This window comes from Theobroma cacao, chromosome 8 (assembly GCF_000208745.1).
Source record: "Theobroma cacao cultivar B97-61/B2 chromosome 8, Criollo_cocoa_genome_V2, whole genome shotgun sequence".
NCBI classification, from domain to species: domain Eukaryota; kingdom Viridiplantae; phylum Streptophyta; class Magnoliopsida; order Malvales; family Malvaceae; genus Theobroma; species Theobroma cacao.
The window spans coordinates 2,176,053-2,200,112 of NC_030857.1; the positions used below are offsets into that span (position 1 = coordinate 2,176,053).

Below are 24,060 nucleotides of genomic sequence, written 5' to 3' on the forward strand. Positions count from 1 at the left end.
AATCTCTACTTTCACAAATAAAACATAAAAATCAAAATCACCATCAATACAAGTAATGCTTCGTTGAGATACCAATTCTTGTACCTCTTGCAATTCTTTCTGGATTTCACTATCATCTCGCACTGTCACAAGAGCATTGATTTCAAGCTCCACCTGCTTGCCAACTTCTTGGTCTGATGTGTTTGCAATTCTAGACTTTATCCCACAAAGTAATGCAGACTTGTCAAAGGTAACATCCCGACTCACCATAAACTTGGGGAACTTACAATCAGTACACCACAACCAATAACCCTTCACCCCATATGCATAGCCTAGGAATATGCACTCTGTCGCCCTCAACTCAAGTTTACCATCACTCACATGAACATGAACAGGACAACCAAATACTCTCAATATAAAATAATCAGCAGGCTTACCAGACCAAACTTCCTTGGGAGTCTTAAATTCAATTGCAGTTGATGGAGACCGATTTACCAAGTAACAAGCCTTGTTGATAGCTTCTGTCCAAAATACTTTGGTTAGGCCAACATTTGAGAACACGTATTTTGCTCTCTCCAAAAGTGTTTTCTTCATCAATTCTACAATATCGTTTTGATATGGTGTTTTGTCGACAGTGCGATGTCTAACGATTTTCTCATTCTTGTAGAATAGACCAAACTCACCTTTGCAAAATTTCAAACCTTTGTTTGTTCGAAAGCTCTCGATCCTTTTCTTAGTCTGCTTCTCGATCAATACCTTCCAATGCAAAAAGGTGGTTAACACTTCACTCATAGCCTTTAGAAGATACGTCCACACCTTTCTTGAAAAATCATCAATAAAGATCCACATGTATAATGATCCACCTTTTGATACCACCGGAGAAGGATCCCACAAATCTAAATAGATGTAGTTTACTGTACCCCTGGTTTGATGAGTTTTAGTGCTAAATTTCACTCTACGTTGCTCACAGAAATCTAGCTTTCCACTCTTTTGACCACACAGCAAACTATGCTTACTTAGTTTTCTAATCCCTCTCTCGCTCATATGACCAAATCTCATATTCCATAAACGTGTTACATCATCTTCAGGATCATTAGATGAGACCACAGAAACAGTTTCAATGACCGTGTTTCCCACTAGACAATAAAGGTCACCGGATAACTTGCCCTTCATGATAGTTAAGGCTCCTTTAGATACATTCAAGACACCATCTTGGCCACTATATTTGTAGCCCTTCTTATCTAACAAACTCAAGGATATTAAATTCTTTTTCATGTCAGGGACATGTTTTACCTCAAGTGTTCTTACCATACCATCAAACATCTTGATTCTAATTGTGCCAATTCCAACAACTGAGAGAGAGAAATCATCTCCTAATTGTACAGTGCCCATATTAACAGATTGATAAGTTGTAAACCAATCACGCCTAGGACATATATGAAAGCAACAAGCCGAATCCAAGATCCATGTATCCATCAGGTTACAATTAGTAATTGCAAGAACATTATCAGTTTCCTCAAAAGTATCAAAGTCATCTCCAACCACGTTTGCAGTATTCTCAGACTTATTAAACTTTTCATCATCCTTGAATTTGATACAGTCTTGACGAAAATGCCCTTTCTGACCACAATTCCAGCAAGTTTTCCCTTTTGCTCTAGATTTACCTTTTCTGTCTAAGCCTTTCTCTTTACCTCTACCTCTATTTACAACCAAACCTTCTGCTTGATTTTCATTCCGAATACCACCAACTTTCTTCTTTAATTCCTTGGAATTTAAAGATGCCCTTACATCCTCGAAAGTGAGAGTGTCTCGGCCGTAAAGCATAGTATCCACGAAATTTTCATACGATGGAGGCAAAGAACATAAAAGAATTAGGGCTAGGTCCTCATCCTCAATTTTAACATCGATATTCTTTAAATCAAGAATAACTCTATTAAATTCATCAATGTGGGTATTAACGGACGTACCTTCACTCATCTTGAGAGTATACAATCGTTGCTTCATATAAAGCCGATTCGTCAGGGACTTGGTCATATAAATACTTTCGAGTTTAAACCACACTGCAGCAGCAGATTCTTCATCCGTGACTTCTCTTAGCACCTCATCAGACAAAGCAAGGAGAATAGCACTATGTGCTTTTTCCATAAGGTCATCTTTCTCACCATCAGATAAATTCGAGGGAAGATGCTCTTTTCCCTTCAGTGCCTTCAACAGTCCTTGTTGCACTAGCAATGCGCGCATCTTAACACGCCACAGGCTGAAATCGTTTCTTCCATTAAACTTTTCAATCTCATACTTGGTCGACGAAGTTGCCATAGCGAGATTCAGATTGATCCAAGACCTTGAAGCTCTGATACCAGTTTGTTGGGAAATTGCGGAATTGTCTCTAAAGAATTGCCCAAGATCTAACCCAATCAATAGAATAAAGAAAGAAAAGAAATAAAGCACACCCACAAGAACACAAGAATTTACGTGGTTCGGTCTTTGATGACCTACGTCCACGGGCACAACAACAGAGAAAAATTCACTAAGAGAAAAATCAGGAGATTACAAGAACAGTCTCAAACTCATAACCCTTAACCCACGTACACCTAATTCACTCTCTCTAAATCTAGGTGATAATTATTCTTAAACCCATAGGGTCCTTTTATAGTATCAAATACAATAACCTTATCGTAATTTAATTAGGAATCTTATCCTAAATAGAATTAGAAATTGTTATTCTAATCTAACTAGATTTAAAGACTATTTATAAGGTATACTAATTTAATTAGAATTAAACAATCCTAATTAAATCACAATTCAAGACTATCCTAACACTAGCATTAATTTTTGACATTTTTTTTTTGGGTATCAATATTTTGCCACAATGACCAGTACCCGAGTTTGGTCTGAAAGAAATGCCAACGTGCATGTAGGCCAGAATTGTAATAGAATCAATCATGTTGGTGTTTTGATTGCGCCTTGTAATTTTGTAAATGTCCTTCACTGGTAATACATAAAATGAGGAATGTCATAGGGACAGGTTTATCAACACAAGGGTGGGTTGGCCGCACTTTCTCGTCATCATTGCATGGTCCATCCCTGGACCACGGCCCACGGTCGTTGATCCAACTTGTCAGACGGCGGTCCTGAAATTGTCCCACACCAGATTCTCAAGTTCTGGGTCCAGGAGTTGGGGGATTTAAGACGCTCGTTCGTACCTGCATGGAATACCATGCGTCGTCCGGTTGTAAATGGTGCTTTTCTGGGAGCAGATGATAAACAAATCAATCGGCTTTTAATGATTCATTCGACAAGAAATCGGGATTTAGTTTTAGATCTTCTCAAACAATCATTGAAGTATGCCAAAAGGATTAATGGGCTCTCACCTTCTGTTTCCCAGCTTAGTTGTAAACGTTAGTATACAAGCCTCGCTTGATGATTTCGCATTGCAGGCCTAGTTCTGAATTCTTCCTCCTTGGCCAAACTATGAAATCCTGACAGCTAAAACCACCCACTCTAAATTTGAAATATGGCAATATGTTTAACTGCTTCTGCTCTGCAACTTCTGAGAACAGGCTGCACCGCCAATGCTGTGATTTTATCATGAAAATATGCTGAAGAATAGTAATTGTACGGGTTGGCTGGTGTATTTTAACACTCACTGTTTATTATTTTGTTTTCCATATTTGAGTAGGGACTTGGCCCTGGTTTTATCTGTAGTACGGTAGCAGGAATTCCTGCTTCCTTTGTAGATGAATGAGATTCTCAATTCTCAATTTGTCAGAAGCGGTGAATTTGTTCTCAAGTGCTACCTACTTATCGCTGTGCGCTTATTGCAATAAATGACATCAACGTCCTGTGTTATTCTGTACTAATGCTCGGAAAGCCATGGAAGCTTGTATATAAATTATTCAGCGCTCCTTCACTCTGATACGTGCAAATCCAGAAACAATTTTGAAAATGTCGTAGTTCCTTTTCATGAAACTGCGGTTTTCTTCTTCTTCTTGGTGCTTTACCTTCTCGTTCTTTACTTTTGTTTTGGTACTTTCTTTTTGGTCATCCGGAAGCCACTGTTATCACACTACCAGGAAATGAAACATACCCGGCAGTTATCATATTTTCTGAGCACCTTTCGTTGCTTCTTCGAAAACAACAGATTATTGTTTTCCAAACTTTAACTCATTCTCCTCTCTTTCTCTCTGGTGTATAGTTAGTTGCATCATTATCAGATCAATCGCTGCACTTCAGAGAAATAAAAAGACAAGTTGAAAGCAATTGCTGGAGAAAGAAGGAACAAACACCATATTGGCTCAGAAGTTTATTGTTTAATTTTTTTTCATTAAAAAATTGACGAGAATTGAAAATTATTCTTATTTTCATTTGAAGTACCCAAATGCTTTGAAGCTATGGTATTTAATCTTTAACCAATAGCTATAAGATGTTTGATGGACTAAAAAAAGTCATTAATGAAAAGGTGGAGAAGAAAAGGAATGAACTACTTTCATAGTTAAAAGCAATAGAAATTTGGTCACAATTTTGATCTGAATGGTTAAAATCTTAAGCAAACTATAAAGTTTTATATTCAAAGGTTTTTGACTGTTTAAACGAACAACTCTCCTGGTGACAGACACTCTTAGGTGGAGGAGACACTTCACAGAGAATACCAAGCATTGCATTGCACCAGTTCCAGCTTTAGCAATCCACATGGCTAGTCTAGTTCAAGAGAGTTCCTGAAGAGATCCTGTTAACATTCATGCGTTGTTCACCTTTTAGTTCTCAAAAGACCAAATGAATATGGCGAAAGGAAACCTTCTTTCCAATGTGAAGCGAACATGGCAAGACCTAGATGGCATACCTTTAACAGACTAATATCTCAACATCTATTAAGAACCAAGGAGCTCTACTTTTTTGTATCTTGACAACAGAAATCATGTACTATTTCCGACAGAACCAAGCTCTGCTTATCCACTGCTATAGTCATTATCTCTGTAACACCTTGTAGTTATCTTTAAGCCCTGAACTTGTATAAAAACATATTTCAAACACCTAAGCATGCATTAAAAATCGATCACTTTCTTGAACCGTTATACTACTATGATATAATTTTACTCAAATTTTGGGAATAATAAGATGAAAGGATTTGTACGTTTGGATTTTGCACTCATAATATCTAGATAAAACCCACAGTTTTATTATACAGCAATGGGATTTTACCAGACCACCGAAAGGGAAACTAGCCAAGGTTTTGCCCACCCCACCCCAAACGAAAAACAAAATTTCGGTGTAGTCTTACCCTAGAGAGCCACCATAACCATTTTTGGTTAAGTTCAAGTTTTAGCCAAGTGATTAATTGCTTTCATTGCAAAATCGCATGGAGTACAGATTCACCATAACTAGCTAGTTTTCCTTTTCTTAATGGAACACTAGAAAATTCATCTATTATTAGACGTAAATGAACATGCCTTTTAGCCTTCCCGAGATATCAGTTGTTAGATACATTGTTTTTGCACGATATTGTTAATCTGGAGAGTTTTTCTTTTTAGATTCATGAATTTAGGTGCCTGTTTTCTAACTTTCAGTACATTCGCACCCCCTGGGTCTGAGGTCTCCCCGGCCATATAAATAAGTGATGGTGACAGAAACTTAGTCTGCAAACTCTGTACAATCTTAACAACTTAGTTCACTTGAGATTTTGAAGTTTTTTCTTTTGTGAAAATGACTTCTGGTTCTAATATTTGGCTTGCTCTTTGGGTTGTTCTTGTTTTCTGTGGCACAGAAGCTAGCACAGGAGATGTTGGAGTCCTACTTGCCCCAGCCACTCCTGGAAACCGAGCATTTCCTGCTCTTTTAGCATTTGGAGATTCAATACTAGATACGGGTAACAACGACAATGTTTTAACGATAACAAAATGCAATTTCCCTCCCTATGGAAGAGACTTCCCTGGAGGAAAAGGGACTGGAAATGGAAAAGTTTTGTCTGACGTAATAGTTAGTTATATTTTACTTGTCTGCTTACAAATAAAAACATTTCACCCTTTCTTTGTTTATACTACTTGAATTCAAAGTCAAATTAATTATTAGGTGTTTTGATTTTTCATTAATTTACATTTCTTTTCTAATTTTGTTGTTTATAATTGTCCTCTGCAGGGGAAGGTTTGGGGGTTAAATCTGCATTGCCAGCATTTCTTGACCCAAATCTTCCAAGTGAAGAACTTGCCACAGGCGTATGCTTTGCTTCAGGTGGTTCAGGATTGGACCAACTAACAGCCAAACTGCAGGTTTCATATAATTTCACTGGAAATATAGTTAGTTATGTCTCATTCAATCTTCTAAACACTTATACATTAGTTTGTTCTTCTCTTACGTTTACTGGGATGAAATCAGAATGTTATATCCATCACGGATCAGCTCAATTTCTTCAAACAACACATTCAAAAGCTAGAGGGAGCCGTTGGACCGGAGAAAGCCAAAGGCACCATATCGGATAGCTTGTTTCTCGTGTCATCTGGAAACAATGACATTGCGATCACCTACTTTGTCCTTTTGAGGAACTTGTTACTAGACATTGATTTATCCACAACACAATTGGTTAGCTAGGCTTCAACTTTTATCAAGGTATTAGCTTTTACTATCCCTTTTTTGTTCATTTTATCGTTTATGTGATTAAGCAATTGAATTTGAACTATCTCCCTTCAGAATGAAATCTGATTTAAGGATATGCATGGATTGGGAGCAAGGAAGTTTGCATATCTAAGCACGCTACCTTTGGGAAGCCTACCAGCAGGGAAAACTGTTGTTGGAGGTTTGTTAAGAGATTGTGCAGCTTCGGCCAACCAAGCAGCAAAGATGTTCAATTCTAAGCTTGAAGCAGAACTAAACAATCTTAACAGTAACCTTACTGGAGCTAAGATTGTCGTCATTGATGTCTTCAACCCTCTGCTTAATGTCATTCAGAATGCTAACAAATTTGGTAAAGCCTTCTTTTTGTAAGATTTCCTGTTATATATGTTGTGTGCTTTCCCTGAAATCTACCCCTGTAATTAATCTTACATTAAGCTATTGCTACTGATTCCCATCTCAGGATTTGCTGATGCCTCCACCGGTTGCTGTGGCACGGGGATGCTGGAGGTATCACACCTGTGCAACCAATTCAGTCCGTGTACATGATCCAATGCATCTGACCATATATTTTGGGACGCTGCGCATCCCTCAGAAAGAGCAGACAGGATCATCCTCCCAGAAATCGTAAACGAAATCTCGTAACAGTTTTTAGTTATGTAATTAATTAATGATTCATTTTACAACTATAGTATGTTTCCAAAGGGTTTCAATTGAATTGGTTTGAACTTCATGTTCTTTCAGTATGTGGTTTCATTCCGGTAGTAATCTTTCATCTTTTGTGAATTTATTATTTTATGATATAATTGTTCATTTACAATGAATTAGTAAGATCTATGCTATTGATTTGAATTTTATTTATCTAAGAGACTTAATATGTAAACATATTCAAAATTCACAAATGTTATAGTCATGCAATCTCATCAATCATATCATATCAGAAAATATTTTAAGCATCAGGTCAAGTCACATTAAAATTATACTGATCATGAAATCAATATATCCGGTGAAAAATTAATAGAATTACTATATCTCATACCTAACCCACCCCCAACACAAGCTGCCTTCTTCTCCCTGTAGTCATTCATCACTATCTCCTCGTAAGCCTATGGAGATTACGAAGCAATCTCCTTTTAGCTCCACTCAAATTTGTTTACAATCGTTGTGATTCACTTGTTTACGAAGAATGTGATGATTGCTGCCAGGGAAGTTTTCATCGCATTCACGTTATTTCTTTTCAGCAATAAATTGGGCAAAGAACGAGATAGAAACATTCATATTAATTTATTTTATATTAAATAAATATTTTTAATTAAAATAAAAAATAAATTTGTAATACAGAAAAGTAAAGCGTAAAAATTAAGGGTTTAAAAAACACATTCATTTTGAGACATTAAAAAAATAAATAATAAAAAAATTATTTTTTGTAGTATAAATAATCTTATATTTTAAAAAATATATTTCGAGTGATATCGGGACCATATCCACCATTCTCTCTACTTTGCATTAGGGATACTGGAACCATCAAATTGGATCCATCGTCAGGTCGTCAACGGGTCGGAAAATCACGCTGAGGAGCTTGGACGGCGAGGACTTCGAGGTTGACGAGGCCGTGGCTCTCGAATCACAAACGATTAAGCACATGATCGAAGATGATTGCGCCGATAACGGCAGCCCTTTACCCAACGTCACCAGCAAGATCCTCTCTAAAGTAATCGAGTATTGCAAGAAACACGTTGAAGCACCTAAATCCGACGACCGTTCAGCCTCCGTCGAAGATGAGCTTAAGTCTTGAGACGCGGATTTCGTCAAGGTCGATCAAGCCACCCTCTTTGATCTCATCCTGGTAAGCTCTTGCCTTTTTTGAGGACTTCTTAGGGATTTAGAGTTTAATTTATTCTATATTTGAGGATTTTTTTTTTTCTTTTTGAAAGGCTGCCAATTATTTGAACATCAAGAGCTTGTTGGACCTGACGTGTCAAACGGTGGCGGATATGATAAAGGGCAAAACACCGGAGGAGATCCGTAAGACATTTAATAATAAGAATGATTTTACGTAGGAAGAAGAGGAGGAGGTTCGCCGGGAGAATCAGTGGGCCTTTGAGTGAAGAATCTCAATTGAATTTGAACATATCTTTTCCTCTTTTTTTTTTTTTATAATTTCAAAGTGTTTCAGAACATTGGGTCGTTATTTCTGCCTAGTTTGATTACTGTTACTATCATCTTAAGCTCAATTCTTTTACTTTCTTCGACTGTTATGTCTTGTTGGACCGATGCAAGGTTCATTCATGTTGTTCTTTTACTAATTATCTTCTGTTTTTCGGATGAATTCTGCATATATTGATGCTGAACATGTAGGAAAACAGAGGAGATTATGCTTAAGTCAGGGTAAAAGAGCTTCAAATTGTATTTGTTCCAGTAGGATCAAGAACTTGTGGATCCTCGTTTTTATTACAGATGTTCTACACATTGCTATAATGCTTATTAAGGATTTAGGACCTAGTTGCCACTTTCACTGCTTACAGCAAATGGACTTCTGACTTTGTATTTTTCGTTAGACCACGTTAAGAATCCAAATACATCTTCCTTGAGCGGATTTGCAGAAGAGAAACTCACTTGGTAAGATGACTTCTGGCCATTGTTCGTGAATTGCAGCTTGTCTGGAACCACTTGAACATCTAGGCCTGCAGGTGCATCAATGCTTACGGTGTAGACTGTTTTATCATCTTCGGCAACATTTGTAAGGGTTCTGTTCACTTTCCTGCCTGCTTTTTCATTGAAATTGGAAATCGCTATTGATGGATAATTGATGTTGGATATAAGATCGATGCTTGACTCCTCGGGGCAAGTAAACCCATCTGGGATGGTGTTGGTGATAATTTTGATTGTAGATATATTATAACCATAGTAGCAGAGAAAATTCAAATAGTCAATGGTGGTAGTCTCGTAAACTAGGCCAGGTTGCAATGGTCCTGTTGTGCTTACTTCTCCTGCACCGAAATCATAAGGTGTAGCTGCTGCACCTTTGTCTGTCGTAATTGGGGCTTTCAAATTATTTGTTTGAGTTGCTGTAAATTGGTTGTAAGCAGTCATAGATTAGTCAAAAGTCCAGACTTTGTCATGTACATGCGCATGTAGATTTGCTTGTCAGTCCCTCACCTGTTGTCATAATGGCAGACCTGATTGCGGAGGGACTCCATTTAGAGTTTCTTGATTTGACCGTGGCGGCAATCCCAGAAACATGTGGACATGCCATCGAAGTTCCTGAGATCACATTATACAGTGGTGGGTCTTTGCCTTCTGGAGCCTCAGCCGTGTCATTTCCTAGCCATGCTGCAAGAATGTTAACTCCAGGTGCTGCAATATCAGGCTGCAAGACATTCAATAATGTAGCTTAATCAAATATCGGCTTTGAAAGAAATAAGTTCTGTAAAGTGGAACAGAATGAGGATTGCCTTGAGAATGTTCTTTGGGATGGTTGAAGGGCCTCTAGATGAGAAGTATGCTATGGTAGGTGCTGGTTTATAGTTTGTCGGTGATGTTGTAGGCAAGATTGTGGCGGCTGGATTTCTGCAAAAGATCTCAAAAAGTATAAATGGTGAGTAACTAAGTAATCTCAAACAAGAATGTGTCCAGAATCTTGAGTTCCATTTGAGTTGAGTTGCTGTATTACTTGGTTGAGTTGATGTAGGAGAGAACCTTAGCGCCATCCTTTGAACTGATCACTGTGGCGGGAAATGTGCCAAAAGTGGATGCCACTGCTCTTGATTCATCATCAATCAAGACTACGCCTATGCCTCCAAGATTCTTCACTACATCTTTCTTCTCACTCGGTGAATAGGGACCGTCTTTATCACAAACAACAATCTTTCCCTTGATAATTTCTTGGTCCATGGAATCTGGGTTGCAGCTCCTGAGCAACAAAAGTTATTGGAATAACCTATCATCATTGGTGTGTTCAGTACCAGTTAAATTTGCCATAAATTTACTCATTCGTCAGGTACCTTGATTCATTTTCGTCTACTCCAGTTTTGTTGGCTGATTGTGCATATATAATCGGGTACACTGGAGATTTTTGAATGTTGGCGAAGTTAATGCCTTCACCCTGTATATCAGTCAGAAGATAAATGACGAAAACTAGGACGAGGAGAATACAGGAGAACGGGTCAAAGAAGATCATTACCTTAATGATTACTTTATCTTCCCCCAGCACAACATCAGACTCAAAATCTCGGTCGATTGTGCTAGCGGCAACGGTCAAGATCCAAGGTGCAGCATTGACAACTGATCCACGGGTAGGTCCATCGTTTCCTGCAGAGCAGACCACAGTAATATTATGCTGCACAGCATGGAATGCTCCGATGGCAATGGGATCATCAATAAGCTCTGGCTTGAAAAATGAGGGTGCTCCAAGGGACAATGAGAGCACGTCCACCCCATCAGCAATCGCATCATCAAATGCTGCTAAGATACTGGACCCACGGCATCCGTTGTGAGAGGAACATACTCTATAAATAGCTAGTCTTGACCCCGGAGATCCACCCTTGGCGGTGCCTTCCGCCAGGCCGTAGTAAGATACACCCTGGACCTCACTTCCTGCTGCGGTTGACGCCACATGAGTGCCATGCCCAATTGTATCCCTTGGCGAATGGTACTTTATTACCGAACTATCGTCCGCCTCATAGGATCTTGCTCCAATGATCTTTCTGTTGCAAAACAAATGTTGAGGACGTGTTTTTACAAGATTAGTATAATTGTAATTGTAGTTTTAATCATATTTGCTGCGAGTATACCTGTTGCAGTTGGAGGTGTTGAAATCCTGTGCTTGTGCGCAAGTACCATGCCATCCTGGTGGAATTGGACCCATGTCCTTGTCATTAAAACTCTCTGACTCCGGCCAAATTCCTGTGTCCTTGAATTGCACGTTAGCTCTCACGTAATTTGAAAAAAGAAAATGAAATTGCTATGGTAATTGCGTGATAAACTTCTACTAGCAAATAACAGAATAACAAAAAAGAGAAAAAAAAATGTGATGGAATTCTATGTATCGGTGAACAAGTTTCACCTGTATCTAGGACGCCAATGATGGCACCCGAATCAGGATCAGATGTTGAGTTTGAGTCTGAGTTGGGATTTGAGTCGATCACCACCGAAGTCTGATACTTCAAGAAATCCCATGAGCGAGTAGTGTGGAGTTCTATCACAGAATCGGGGAAGACCGACACAACTCCTGGTCTCTCGGCAATCGAATGAGCCTCTTCTGCTGACAGAACTGCTGCAAACCCTGAGAAACCATGTTTGTAGTTGTGAACCAGGGCATTTGTTTTCCTGAGCACATGAAGAATTGTCAACTTGACATTAGCTTATATATTATCCGATTAGGAGTTTGGAGAACCAGAAACGAAAAGGCTATGACAGAGATGACAATCACTAGAATTATTATCAATTCTTTTACCATTTAATTATGTTGTATTCCTAATCATGAGAAACATAACCTTTCTTTCTTTCTTTTTGACATGCAGTTTGTTGGACGTGGGTAGTGTTAAGCTCAGCTCAGGAATGGTCTTGATGTCATGAATTCATACTTTCTTCTTTCTTTTGTTTACGGAATTCATGACTGATTCAAACGAAATAACGAAAACAAATCTAAGATTTTAGAACAAAAACAGCTGTGTATTCACCGTTTCAGCAATGAGCTCAGAAGTTGAGCGTGATCATCCTTTAATGAACCCTTTCTCGAAGCCGCTGCTCCCATGTACACAATATAAACACCATCCTTCTCTGCAGCGGCTGCACCGGTTTCTGTCAACAATGAGACAGCGGAGAAAAAGGACAAACTGAAAATAAAGGTGATAAGGGCATTCATGGGCGTTAACTGAAGATTGCCTCAAATGGATTTTGATTGAGAAAGCAAGTTCCCCACCCAACCCAACTGTATAAATAGTAGTAAGATGGTGGGCTGTGGGAAGCGTGTGCGCGCACTGCGAACCAGTAAAGCTCTTAATATCCACGCAAAGTGCGGTTTTGCTTATCTAATGCGCCATTAACCGGTTGGCCTGGTGGTGAAGGTGGTGAGAAGTGGTGGTGATAGGTTGAGAGTAAAGACAGCTAAACAATTTGGGTACTAAAGTGTAACACCCCTCTCATTTAAAGAAGGAGAAAGGGGAGAAGGAGAAAAGAAAAATGAAAAGGAAGAGAGAATAGCTAAATTCACGCATGAAATAATAACGAAACAGCGTCTCGCTATTGTGAGATGAATGGGTGTTAAATTTTAAAATTATGCCCCTATAACATAATATATATGTTACATTTGATAGTTGACGAAATTGTGGACAACATAAGTTGGTAGAAAGTATTAGGTTGTTTATATTTGTGATACAGATTTTAAATTCGTTTTTTTATAATATATAAAAATATATATATCTACATGTTTTTAAATACATAAAAACAATCCTTTGACTGGCTTTCACTTCAAAATCATACCTTACAAGTTTGTGTGATGTTTAGGCCAAAGGCTTTTATATTGATTCATAAAACTTGATTATAAATTATTTATTTCACTTAGCATGTTGATTTGGTAAAAATGTCATGCTTTGAAATAAATTATGAATAACATTCATTTTATGATTATACGGCTTTTAATCTATCATGTTATGCAAATGTATTAAATTGCAATGATTTTATTTTAACGTTATTGAGATATTCTAGGTAAGACCTGTTACCACACTAGGTCAAGTGTGATTTTTGTGCACAAAGTAGTAATTGTCAATTATTGATATTTGATTTAAAAAGGAGGACCTGAAGTCCCGATTTATATATGGTGGCGTGGGTAGTTCCCACGAGTAAGTAAAGGGGGACCTGAAGTCCCAATTTATATATGGTGACGTGGGTAGTTCCCACGAGTAGGTAAATGAGGACCTGAAGCCTCGATTTATATATGGTGACGTGAGTAGTTCCCACGAGTAGGTAAAAGAGGATCTGAAGCCTCGATTTATGTATGGTGGCGTGGGTAGTTCCCACGAGTAGGTAAAGGAGGACTTAAAGCCCCGATTCATATGGTGACGTGAACAATTCCCACGAGTAGGTGATGATGTCTGAGAGAGTAAGCTTAAACGCTATATTAAACCTACCCGAGGATGATGCTCACTTGTAGATTTTTATTTCATTATGCATGGCATTAATACTTGAAAATTTTTATTTAATGGCAAGTGAAATTTACCTATTCATTAGTGATCAATTAATTTGCTTTTTTATTTTTGAGAATTTTCATTTTTCACTTGTCATTAAATTTAATGATGACTGGATGTCGGGGTTGAAAAGATTTTGTAGTACCCTAAATACAAATATTTTCATATATGTTTACTTGTAAATTATTATTTTTGAGAATTGCAATGTATAAAAACAAATCTCTCAATTTTATGGAATGTATTTTCTACGCTTATTCTTGGATTTATAAACATTTCACCTTTATGTTTGTTTCCCCTCCTCGCTTGCTCACGGGGTCAATGATGTTCACTGAGTTTGAGACTCACATCCTTTTTATTTTCCCTTTTTGCAAATAGAGATCAGTCTAACGTGTAGTCATCGATGCGTACGGACCACCACAGAGTAAGTAAAGGCATGTCCTAACCTCGTTTCGAGTCGCTCCGTTATTTAGGGTTGTGTTGAAACGAAATTGCTAAATATTGAAAAATATTATTAACTCATAAACGTTAATTGTTATTATTTTGAATGGAGTAGACAGTAGTTTAAGTATTGATATTCGCTTATGCACGTGATTATATGTATTTAATGAATCTAGCATAAGTCTTAAATGAGGCTTATTCGAAATGTAACGAAAATTTCTCGAAAATCTCGACCATCTATAGCAACCAAGGAAGGGTCGTTATAAAAGAAGCATTGTCAACATCTAAATACAAAACTAGGTAACCCAAGAGCCCCATGCCAATTGAGAAACGCTAGATGCAAAACACAAATTTGATGGGGGAAAATGCTTTCGTGCCTAGGAGGAATATTATCTTGTGCTTTTTCCCACAAATATAAAGTAAACGTAGTCCTTTATTAGCTATATTTGCTCGATTAGGGTGGGGCAAAATGTTAAACTTTAGCCTCTTCCATGTCCACTCGATTGCTAGAAGGACTCCATTATGTCAGAAAATTGAGACCTTTGCACTGCCAACTTCATTTCAAGTTGTTGAAGAGAGAAACAAATTCGAACATACATGAAACATACCAAAGTGAAACATTAAATATCTAAAATTTCGGAAATGAGTGTCTCCCACGTGGTCTATTTGAAGAACAATGATTGTAAATCAAATCTCAAGTTGCGACGCCAGGGTTAGTGCTTGAGAGACAGACTAGTGGGTTCTGACAGTAATTTCATTTGGGCAAAAATCATGTCCCCAAGAGCACGCTCTTTTCACACGTGTCGCGATTCTCTTCTTATCGATTCAAAGATTTGGGAATTAAACAATGCAAACAGTGGTCTTAGCATCTTAGGAGGATTCAGGATGGAATCCTACGCAAGTGGGACAGAACTGCAGTTCCATTTTCATCATCTCATCTAAATGAAATGGCTTCTCATGAGTGCGCCACTGCCAGTCTCCCACCACTAAAAGTCTTACATGCTTGAGCAAAGATAATCTATCAGAAAATGGGGATACCTATTACTTATTGACCCCTTTTTTTTTTCCGTAGGTGGGCAGAGGCATGGGCCGCCCCCTCTCACATTTTGCAAGGAGACTTCTCTTTTTTCAGGCCGTTGGTCAAGACGCGTTTATGGTAGGAGCGATTACCAGAAATGATAATGGGAAGCTTATCCAGAACATATATAGCAGTAGGAAGAGGCTGGTGCAATAAAGCTAGTTGAGTGATTGACTCACATCCGATAACGCCCAAGGGTGCCAATTGTTTCTAAACTCAAAGAAAACCTGATCCTCAAATTTCAACCCCAAAGGCACTATCAAGTAAACAATATCATTTGGGCCATTGCCTCAAGACTACCCAAAGAATGGCTCTTTGCAACTCAAAATGACTTTATTTTTCTCTTTGGTTTAATAGATTTCTCCCAATAGTTTGGAGTTTTCTTTTGCTTTTCTTTTACCTTTTTTCCCTCTGTGGCCATGTTATGTATGTGGAGTTCCCGGGGGAAGCACAACCGCCTAAGACACGGTTTTGCAAACAATGGCCAGCTCCAAGAGCTTGTATCTGGAAGCAACATCAGCCATGGCCTACATACATCTGATATGCTTCTCACTATAGCAACAAAAGTATTAAAAGTCCTATTCGCCATAACAAGGTTGACTTCCATCTGTCATTTTCCTTCATCCTTTTGGTGGAAAGAAGCAAACTCTGCTTCACTCACCTAGTACTAACGTAACAAGACCTGGAGTTCATTCACTAAATATACCGCCAGGAAACGTGTCTGATGCCTAGGAACAAGAACATGCTCGACAGTAGTTCGACCAAGAGCTCCTTTTCTTGTTCCAAACATGAATAAACATTCCCAAAATTGGTGGGGAAAAGAAACATAAATTGCATTGATGCAAAAGAATATACTAAAAACAAAAACTAACTGCAACCAGCTAAACAGGGTTTAAATTTCAGTTTTTCTTGCTGGTTTAACGAAACATTGGCAAAATCCAAAGTCGAGACCTCATTTTAAATGATTAATAACAGATATTAATCGATTAATTTATTGGAAAGTATTTCGCTTTAATCAACTAATAGAAAAACTTTATCGATTAATATTAGTCATTTATGCATTATCTTATCTTTTCTCTTCTTTTTGATAACTAATACATGTGTAAAATTATTATTACTTTATCGTTATGTTTTAAATTTTCCAAAGAAGAAAAATAAACAAATGAGTAAGCAAAATAGAAACCTGGTATTGGGATGTGGGCTTTGACCGAGCCTTGGCCCAAAATAGAAGGCTCGGGAGAATAATAAATATTTTCCGTTACCGGGGATCGAACTTGGGTCTTCTGGGTGAAAGCCAGACATCCTTGTCACTGAACGACAACGGTCGGTCGGAATTTATGGTGAGGTTTGTTCTTCGTAGCCACACATAAGCATCACTATATACACACGTACACGTGTTTGCATAATATTCTTCCATATTAGAGGAAAATTTTATTTATTGATTTGTATTTCGAGATTAAATTTTTTTGGCTAATTTAGCGGAGAGGGAGCATTTTTTTTGCACCCCTTGATTAATGGAAAAGACATAATGCTTTTAAAAAGTTGTTAAACTGTTTAGTAAAAATTAGATAAATTTTTTTTATTATGTTTAATTACGTTCTTACTTTTTATTTTAAATCAATTAACTGAGTACATAAGTTCTTTAGACTAACAAATTTTAGAGTTGGTTGGTACATGATATTTATTGCGTTTAATCACATTTACATAGTGTATTTGGTTAATTAGTTGATATATAATCTTCTATTTAAAAAACAGATTCAAATCCCTTTTTTTCAATTAAAAATAAAAAAAAAATTCTTATGACTAAATGTCATTATGTCAACCATTAATTTTAAAAGTCTATTTGTTAAATAAAAGTATAAAATGTTTGAATTAAAAGTAAAAATAAAATAAAAACTTATCAAAATAATTTAAGAACTTCTTTTAAATATTATGTTTTAAAAAAACTTAGTCTTCGCGTCCTACTTTGATTTTTTTCATGTTCACAGTTGCTTTGCATGTATTTATTGTTTAGATGTTTGAATTGAACGTAATAAAAAAATAAAAATTTATTTAAATTTATTAAAATAATTAAATTTTTTAAAAATATTATATTTTAAAAATACTTATTCTCCATGTCCTAGTCCTACTTTGATTTCTTTCACTTTCATAATTGCTTTGCATGTATTTACTGTCTAGTATCATTTTAACCATTAATGTCAATTTCAAACATGGAATAAGATATGGGAAACAAGACGAGATTTGAAGGCGAAATAACTGATGGAAACCTGATTCTTCTAATTATTTTCTTATTCTTGTTCGATATATGATTTTAATTTATATAGTAATTAAAAAGTAATCCTCATTTCACTCATCTTAAAATATAAAATCGAACATTTTTTTTAATATGAAATTTCAATGTTGTGTGATTCTCATTTTCTTTCTTTTTATGAAGGCGACAACAAGCTTTGATTCGAGAAAAACAAGAAAGGGTACAAATGCAAAATTAAAAATCATGATTAAGACATCAATCAGCCATAATTAATAGTTGCCCCCTTTTTGTTTCCTTAAGCAACAATTCTAATGAAAATTGGTCACGCACGTAATTAAGGCTAATGACATGAATTGGGTAGTTCTACTTCTAACAGATATCATCAATTAATTTAAAAAATAGTCAGGTAGTTCTACTTCTAAGAGCGACATTAGTTAAAAAAGGTCTGAACAGTGCAGTGGCTGCATGTCCATTTATGGAGTTTTACGACAGAGATCGGGCAAACCGCAAACGTTGATTTTGGGTTAAACAGAGAGTACTAGCCGAGCTCGTTCTTCGCGTTGGTTCTTTTTTGCCAGAAAAAGGATCTTATAATTGGAGGGTTGACGATCATCGCCATGAAGAAAATAACTCTTCACCCACTGTGGAAAGCTAAATTTTCTTTCCATCTCTTTCTACGGTGGAAATTATTTTTCAAGTCCCATTTTTCTTTTTCTTTTTCGCCATAAAAAATCCGACCCGACGCTGACAACTGTCGCAGTGAGCGTAGGACGGGAGGTCGGGAAGGCCGAACGGGGGCCACGCACAGATTCTGTCCAATGGCTTTTCTTTTCTTTTACTTTAATGAGTGACTGGGCCGGGAATCCCGTTAGATAGTGGGCCCAAATCAAGTTCAAATGGACCAGGGGCCCCACAAGGTTCGCAAGGTTTAATTGGGTCCAATAAATGGAGGGACCTACTTTAGGATTAGGTTGTCAACCTTTAAAGAGCTTGTCTTTTATTTAATTTTTTTTTACTTTTACCCTTCGCATTTATTAAAATATTAAATTAAATTTAGAGCTAAATTACCCAAAAAAGAAAAAGAGAGATACTTTTGCTTTTGGAAACTCAACGTTAGACCCATGGCAATGAGTAGCGACCCACATCCAACAAACAACTAGAGAGAGTAGCACTTGAACCAAAAGTGAGGCAGGCTAGAACCTGAGGGCCTTTCCTTTTTTTCCATCAATAGAGTCCCCTTTCCTCTATTAGAATTAAAAACATTACCCAAAGTTTACGCTAAAAAAATTTAAGTATTATAAAAAGGAGGTCATGCAATGGGTTTTGAGAGGGAGGTAAAAAAAAAGTCTAAAGTAAAAGTATACTACTAGTACTACTTATTTTCTTTTTAAATGGAGAATGGCTAATGTTTAAACAAAGATTTTGAAAGCCATGGGGGGCCAAGGGGGTCGTGGCATGACTTCCGCACGACCACCCATTCGAATCTATAGCTTTTTCGGCAAAAAAAAAATCTTGCAATATCCATTACTAATATTTACTCATCCAACAGTAATATGTACCAAAAAGAAGAAGCAACAGTCCCGAGTGTCAGGATTATTCATGCCGAGTAGGTTTAGCAGGTTTTACTGCAGAGGTAAGCTTTTTGTTGGCACTCAAAATTGTTGGTGCGCTGTGCGCTTGACTCTTATCCTCTGCTTCCTGCCAGAAATGTTTTCAAACCAAACAGCAGTATGACCAATTTTGATTGGGGGAGGAGCAATGGAATAGGGAATGCGGGAGAGTGAACGAAGACTAGGAGCAGGCGGAGATAAGGTTACGAAGAAGTGGTGATATTGATAGCCAAACATGTCCCATCTTTCACACTGTTAACATCTTTATTAGGCAAACAAATTACCTATGGCTCTACCCCTTTAAGCATTAATTGTCTTTCATTGAAACCACCTTGTCCTCATTCGTAAAAGAGAAAGCAAACATCAAGAAAAATAATAAAAACAAAAGTCAAGGGATTCAAGGGATAGATATAAAAAGTAGGGAAACACCCCAGCAATGGCTTTGTCCCTGCGGCTTGGGATCCCAAAACAGGCCCTTCTTTTATTCCTTACAATTTTTTCTTTTTTCCCCTTTTTCTTTACAACCACTTGAGAGTTGAGAGAGACGTATCCAACCAAAAACCGTGCCTATTGTTTTAGCCCATTCAAAAGTATCTCTATCTAACCGACAATTGATCAGTTTGGTCAACTGGATGATAGAGAGAACAAAAACAAATGGGCATGGAAAACAGAGACTAAGAAGAATAATGGCTGCCTTCTTACATCTTAAAATGGAGCAGTTAAACATCTACTGAGAGAATTCTTTTTGGGACGCTGAGCAGGAGCTGCCAACAACTGCGAAACAAGAATGCAAAACGCATTATAATTATATCAACTGATTGTACCTTACTCTTTTAGAACCACAGGTCAAGCAAAACTGATATATCACCTTCTCCTGCTGCCTTCTAAGCTTAGCATTTTCTTCCAGCAAATGAGCAACTTCAAGCTCCAATTCATTTGTGTAAGCCTGAGGCACTCAAATCACAGGAACTCACAAAGAACGTCATGGGGAATACTCCAGGATCCAGTAATTGTCATATTAGTAGAATTTTCATCAGTTTCCTTGGCATGTTAGTGTGTGGGGGAGAAAGTGAAAAGAGATTTTACCTGTTTTCTGGCTCTTGACCGAGCAGCTGACTCTCTGTTCTTCATCATGCGCTTATGCCGCCGATCGTTGGAATTTTCATTGTTTTCTTGAGCCCTTTTAAGGCAGAAAGAAGGGAAAACTGCAGAAGAGCCAAACGCATGAAAAGTAGAGTTGTGAGAGGAACCAAAAGATGGAGTTCCAACGCCGGTACGACCATTGACTGCTGGGTTTGGCCTCACGGGATCTCCACTACTTTCCATGGATATGAAATCACATCCAGAATTCAAGCTCAATAGGGTGCCAGGAGTGGGTGGTAGAGAGCCAAAAAGGGTGGTTTCTTCAGTGAGGGATGTGTCGATGGAGACACTACCTCTTCTTGGAGGTTCTTTGTTCAAGGGCCTAGCCAAAAAGTCTTGAAAGATCATGCCAGGAAAGGTAGGGTTACTGGTTGTGGAGGAGAGGACAGTTCCTGCAGGGTGATCAGCTAGAGAAGCTAGGCTTATATCTTTCCAGACTTCTTCCATGGATTTTTTTGCTGACAGGTTAAGGGTATTTGGAGATGGTGATGAACAAGGTGTAGGGGAGGAGCAGGTGGAGGAGGATTTTGAAGGTGAACTACCACAGCCTATGTAGCTGCTGCTATTATTGTTGTTTTTACCTGGTGATGCCCACATGCTTAACAGAGAGAAGCATGGGAGAGAGAATGAGGAGATGGGAAAATCCGAATGAAGAGATGTCACGTCCTAGTGGCCTATGGTGTGCTGCATAAATGTACTATGCTAAGTAAATTTTTCAAATTTTAAAGTTACGGATACCAATCCTTAAACGTGTACTACTTCTAGTATTAAACTTTAATAAGAAAATGAATGAACTTTTAATACAAACCCTTTTTATATTGTATTTTGTATGGAAAATTATACTTGGGTGTAATCGCATGCAAGTAAATTGTTAGCTGGTGATTTTATCTAAAGTTTTTACCGTTGGATGTTATATGTGTAATTTATATATATTTCAAGTGTATTCTGATACTTATTGTTAAGCCAAAAAAATACCTTTACTTGCTTTTGGTTTTAACATACCAAAAAAAAAAAATTGACATCGACATGAATTGTACATAATAATTAAGTAAAATATATATCATTTCATTATATATAAACATAACATTATAGTAATTTGAACTTCTTTCACGATTAATTTTTTTTATTTTTAGATGAGGTTAATATATATATATATATATATATATATATTTGCAAAGATATTCTGGTAATTTCTTTTTTTTCTTCTCGCAGTAGACCATAGAATGAGGTTTATCGATACTCAAGAACCAACACTATTCACGTCATTAGACAGCAATACGGTCATCTAAAAACTGGAAAAAAAAAAAATCCTGACTCGAAACAAGCACAAGGTGACTACCTCGGCTCGGTTACCCCTACCAGCATCATGCCCATTCAAGTGAAACCGCCCTGTTTATACTATGACAAAACCCAAACAGACACCTCCCATGGCATTTGCATTTGTACCATTTAACATGTAATTTCGTGGTACAAGACAAGCGAAATATATTGCAGACAACTTGTCTGGTCACAACGGTACTCACCCCCTCTATGTTCAGAAACGCGGCATTGATAGACCTAACTGAGTACCTCCTTGACCACGGTGGACACTGGGCAGACTATATAACTAGACACGTCAAAGTGCCCTGACCAAACCCGACCAAACTTTGACCCCAAGTATCAGTCTTAACCCCAGCAAACTGCTTGTTCTATCCAACTATCTATAAAGCCCTACAATTTCAGTAAACTTCAGCTGAAGGTAATAATATGCTTATCATTTTATAATACTAATATATACAATATTTACATTATAATATTAAAACATCTAAGAAACTATCATGTACACTATAGCTAATGACATGTACATTTTAATGTAAGAATATATATCTTATCACAATAATATGTATATTAGTCTATAGTAACTAAAACATTTACAAAATTTATTATATCAATACGTATATTACAATATACAACTTGTACCTATTTTTCTTGATGGGTATTTTTGGTGATTCATTGAATTGTTTATTACACTAGAAAATTACTCCTTGCACGATTAAATTATTTTTAAAAAAAACACCGGACATTAATTTGTTTTTATTTCATTATGTACCCAAATGCAATTTCCCTAATTTGTACTCGCCAAAAGAACCTTTAATTTCTAACCAGAGCAATGGCTCAGCGCCCATGCTTCTGCACAGTTTACGCGACCCCAAAAATGCGAAAAGGATACCAAGAATGGCAGCTGGAGAGGACTGAAAGCAATGAGCGACGAGGCTGGCCAACTCTCCACTTGCTAGAAAGGCCTTGCAGAACTTTCGAAATGGATATCTCCAGAGAGTCCGACTGATAGAAGATCTTCGGTTTTGGTTTCACAGTCACTGGCGGTGTGTAAGCATGTTTTTGTTGCTCTCAACGTCCAAGGAAGAACCACGGGTTCTAAAAAGATGATACTTTGACACCCAGCATACAATTCGTTTATTCCTGGGACGGATCTTTGCTCTTTTCTTTTTTGGAAGCAAGGATGAACTTAAGAATTTGCATTTGGTATCTTATACCATTGATTTTGATAACTTTGTTCGCATCTACTGCTTAGCCTTTCGGTAACATGAAATCTTGTAGCAGAATGACCACTTGAAGCATGTTAATTTAAGAGACGTGAGGAAAAAAAAAATGTGATTTGACAGGATGGGTAGGCAATTTTGTATGGATCTTTTATTTTCCCTCTCTCTTTGTCTGTGTCCAAACTGTAAGAATTCCGGGTCTGTACTAAGGTATCTATGTGTTGTGACCACAGATAATTGTCAGCTCAGCAAATGGACAATGAGTAGAAAGTTAGAACTTAGAACTACAGCCATGTTTGCTTTATTCTCCATAGAGAGAGAGAGAGAGGAGAGGTTGGGTGGGAGGACGGAAGATAAAAGTACTCGTTGTGTCTCTGTCACTAAAATGATAAGCATGGACAATTGAGTACCGGGCTGTCAATCCACGACGGTCGTCTGCGACTGGGACTGCAAGTTGCACTCGAGAGAGATTCCATTGAACAAAGCTCGCAAGTCTTAAACCATGTCACGTTTCTTCTTTGCGCCTTTTGTCCTTCCACCACTTCTAACACTGCCCTTTAACTCTTTACAGTTCGACGAAAGCTTTTCTGTTTTTTTATCCACAAATCCGTACCTAAAGACCTACTCCCGTCTTCTGCAAGTTTCGCAAGGAACTAGAGCCATGGAGGATCAACGAGGTGGTTTCGATGTCATGTCCAATTGCCGATGGAAAACATAGAGAGAAAAACCAAAAAAAGACCGGGAACAGCGCAATAATGTCCGTCCCATTTCAAGAATTTTCTCTTTATTTTCTGTTAATTAACATATAAAATATTGAATTCAAGGAAATAAAAATTTTCTTAAAAATCGATACTGTGTAGTTTTTGTAAGAATATTAAATGGATAGAACCCTAGAACAGAAGATTAAGAGAACCCATAATCATCCAAGAATGTAAAAAAAAAAAACTACACAATTTACTGAAAGTAAGGATTAAGCGGTGACTAGTCCTTAATTTGGAAATTGAGCTGTTGCAGCAGGTCCACTTTAATTGCAAAAGTTGGCTAACCGTTTAAAGCTTTGGATTTATGGGGTGCATTTTGGCAGAAAGAAAGTTACCTACAAAAGGAAAACAGTAACTAATACTCTTTAAGGGAATGAAGATATTAATGTATCCAACTCTTCCCAGTTCCCAGTGACAAAGGAAACAAACACCCTGGTTCACCAAGTGGGGGATTCGATCACCCGCTCTGC

The 24,060-nt window shown here is 37.5% G+C and overlaps 2 protein-coding genes and 1 pseudogene across 4 annotated transcripts; 1 reads left to right on the forward strand and 2 right to left on the reverse strand.

Annotated features, from left to right (window-relative positions):
* On the forward strand, window positions 5,680-8,816 carry LOC18591594 (annotated as a pseudogene).
* On the reverse strand, window positions 8,726-12,660 carry LOC18591595 (CO(2)-response secreted protease). Of its 3 annotated transcripts, XM_007017808.2 has the most exons (9): window positions 12,264-12,518; window positions 11,648-11,910; window positions 11,376-11,487; window positions 10,766-11,288; window positions 10,587-10,687; window positions 10,256-10,495; window positions 10,038-10,152; window positions 9,742-9,952; window positions 8,726-9,650 (listed from the first exon to the last, which is right to left on the reverse strand). In XM_007017808.2, the coding sequence occupies exons 1-9, from the start codon at window positions 12,446-12,448 to the stop codon at window positions 9,082-9,084; spliced, it is 2,319 nt and encodes a 772-aa protein (XP_007017870.2). In that variant the 5' UTR covers window positions 12,449-12,518; the 3' UTR covers window positions 8,726-9,081. The 3 variants fall into 3 exon arrangements, with proteins under 3 accessions (XP_007017870.2, XP_017981649.1, XP_007017871.2); XM_018126160.1 differs by having other exon boundaries at window positions 10,587-11,321; window positions 11,403-11,487; window positions 12,264-12,660; XM_007017809.2 differs by having other exon boundaries at window positions 10,587-11,288.
* On the reverse strand, window positions 19,446-21,080 carry LOC18591596 (protein FD). Its single transcript, XM_018125433.1, has 3 exons — window positions 20,233-21,080; window positions 20,015-20,092; window positions 19,446-19,920 (listed from the first exon to the last, which is right to left on the reverse strand). Exons 1-3 carry the CDS (start codon window positions 20,884-20,886, stop codon window positions 19,852-19,854), a joined length of 801 nt encoding a protein of 266 aa, XP_017980922.1. The 5' UTR covers window positions 20,887-21,080; the 3' UTR covers window positions 19,446-19,851.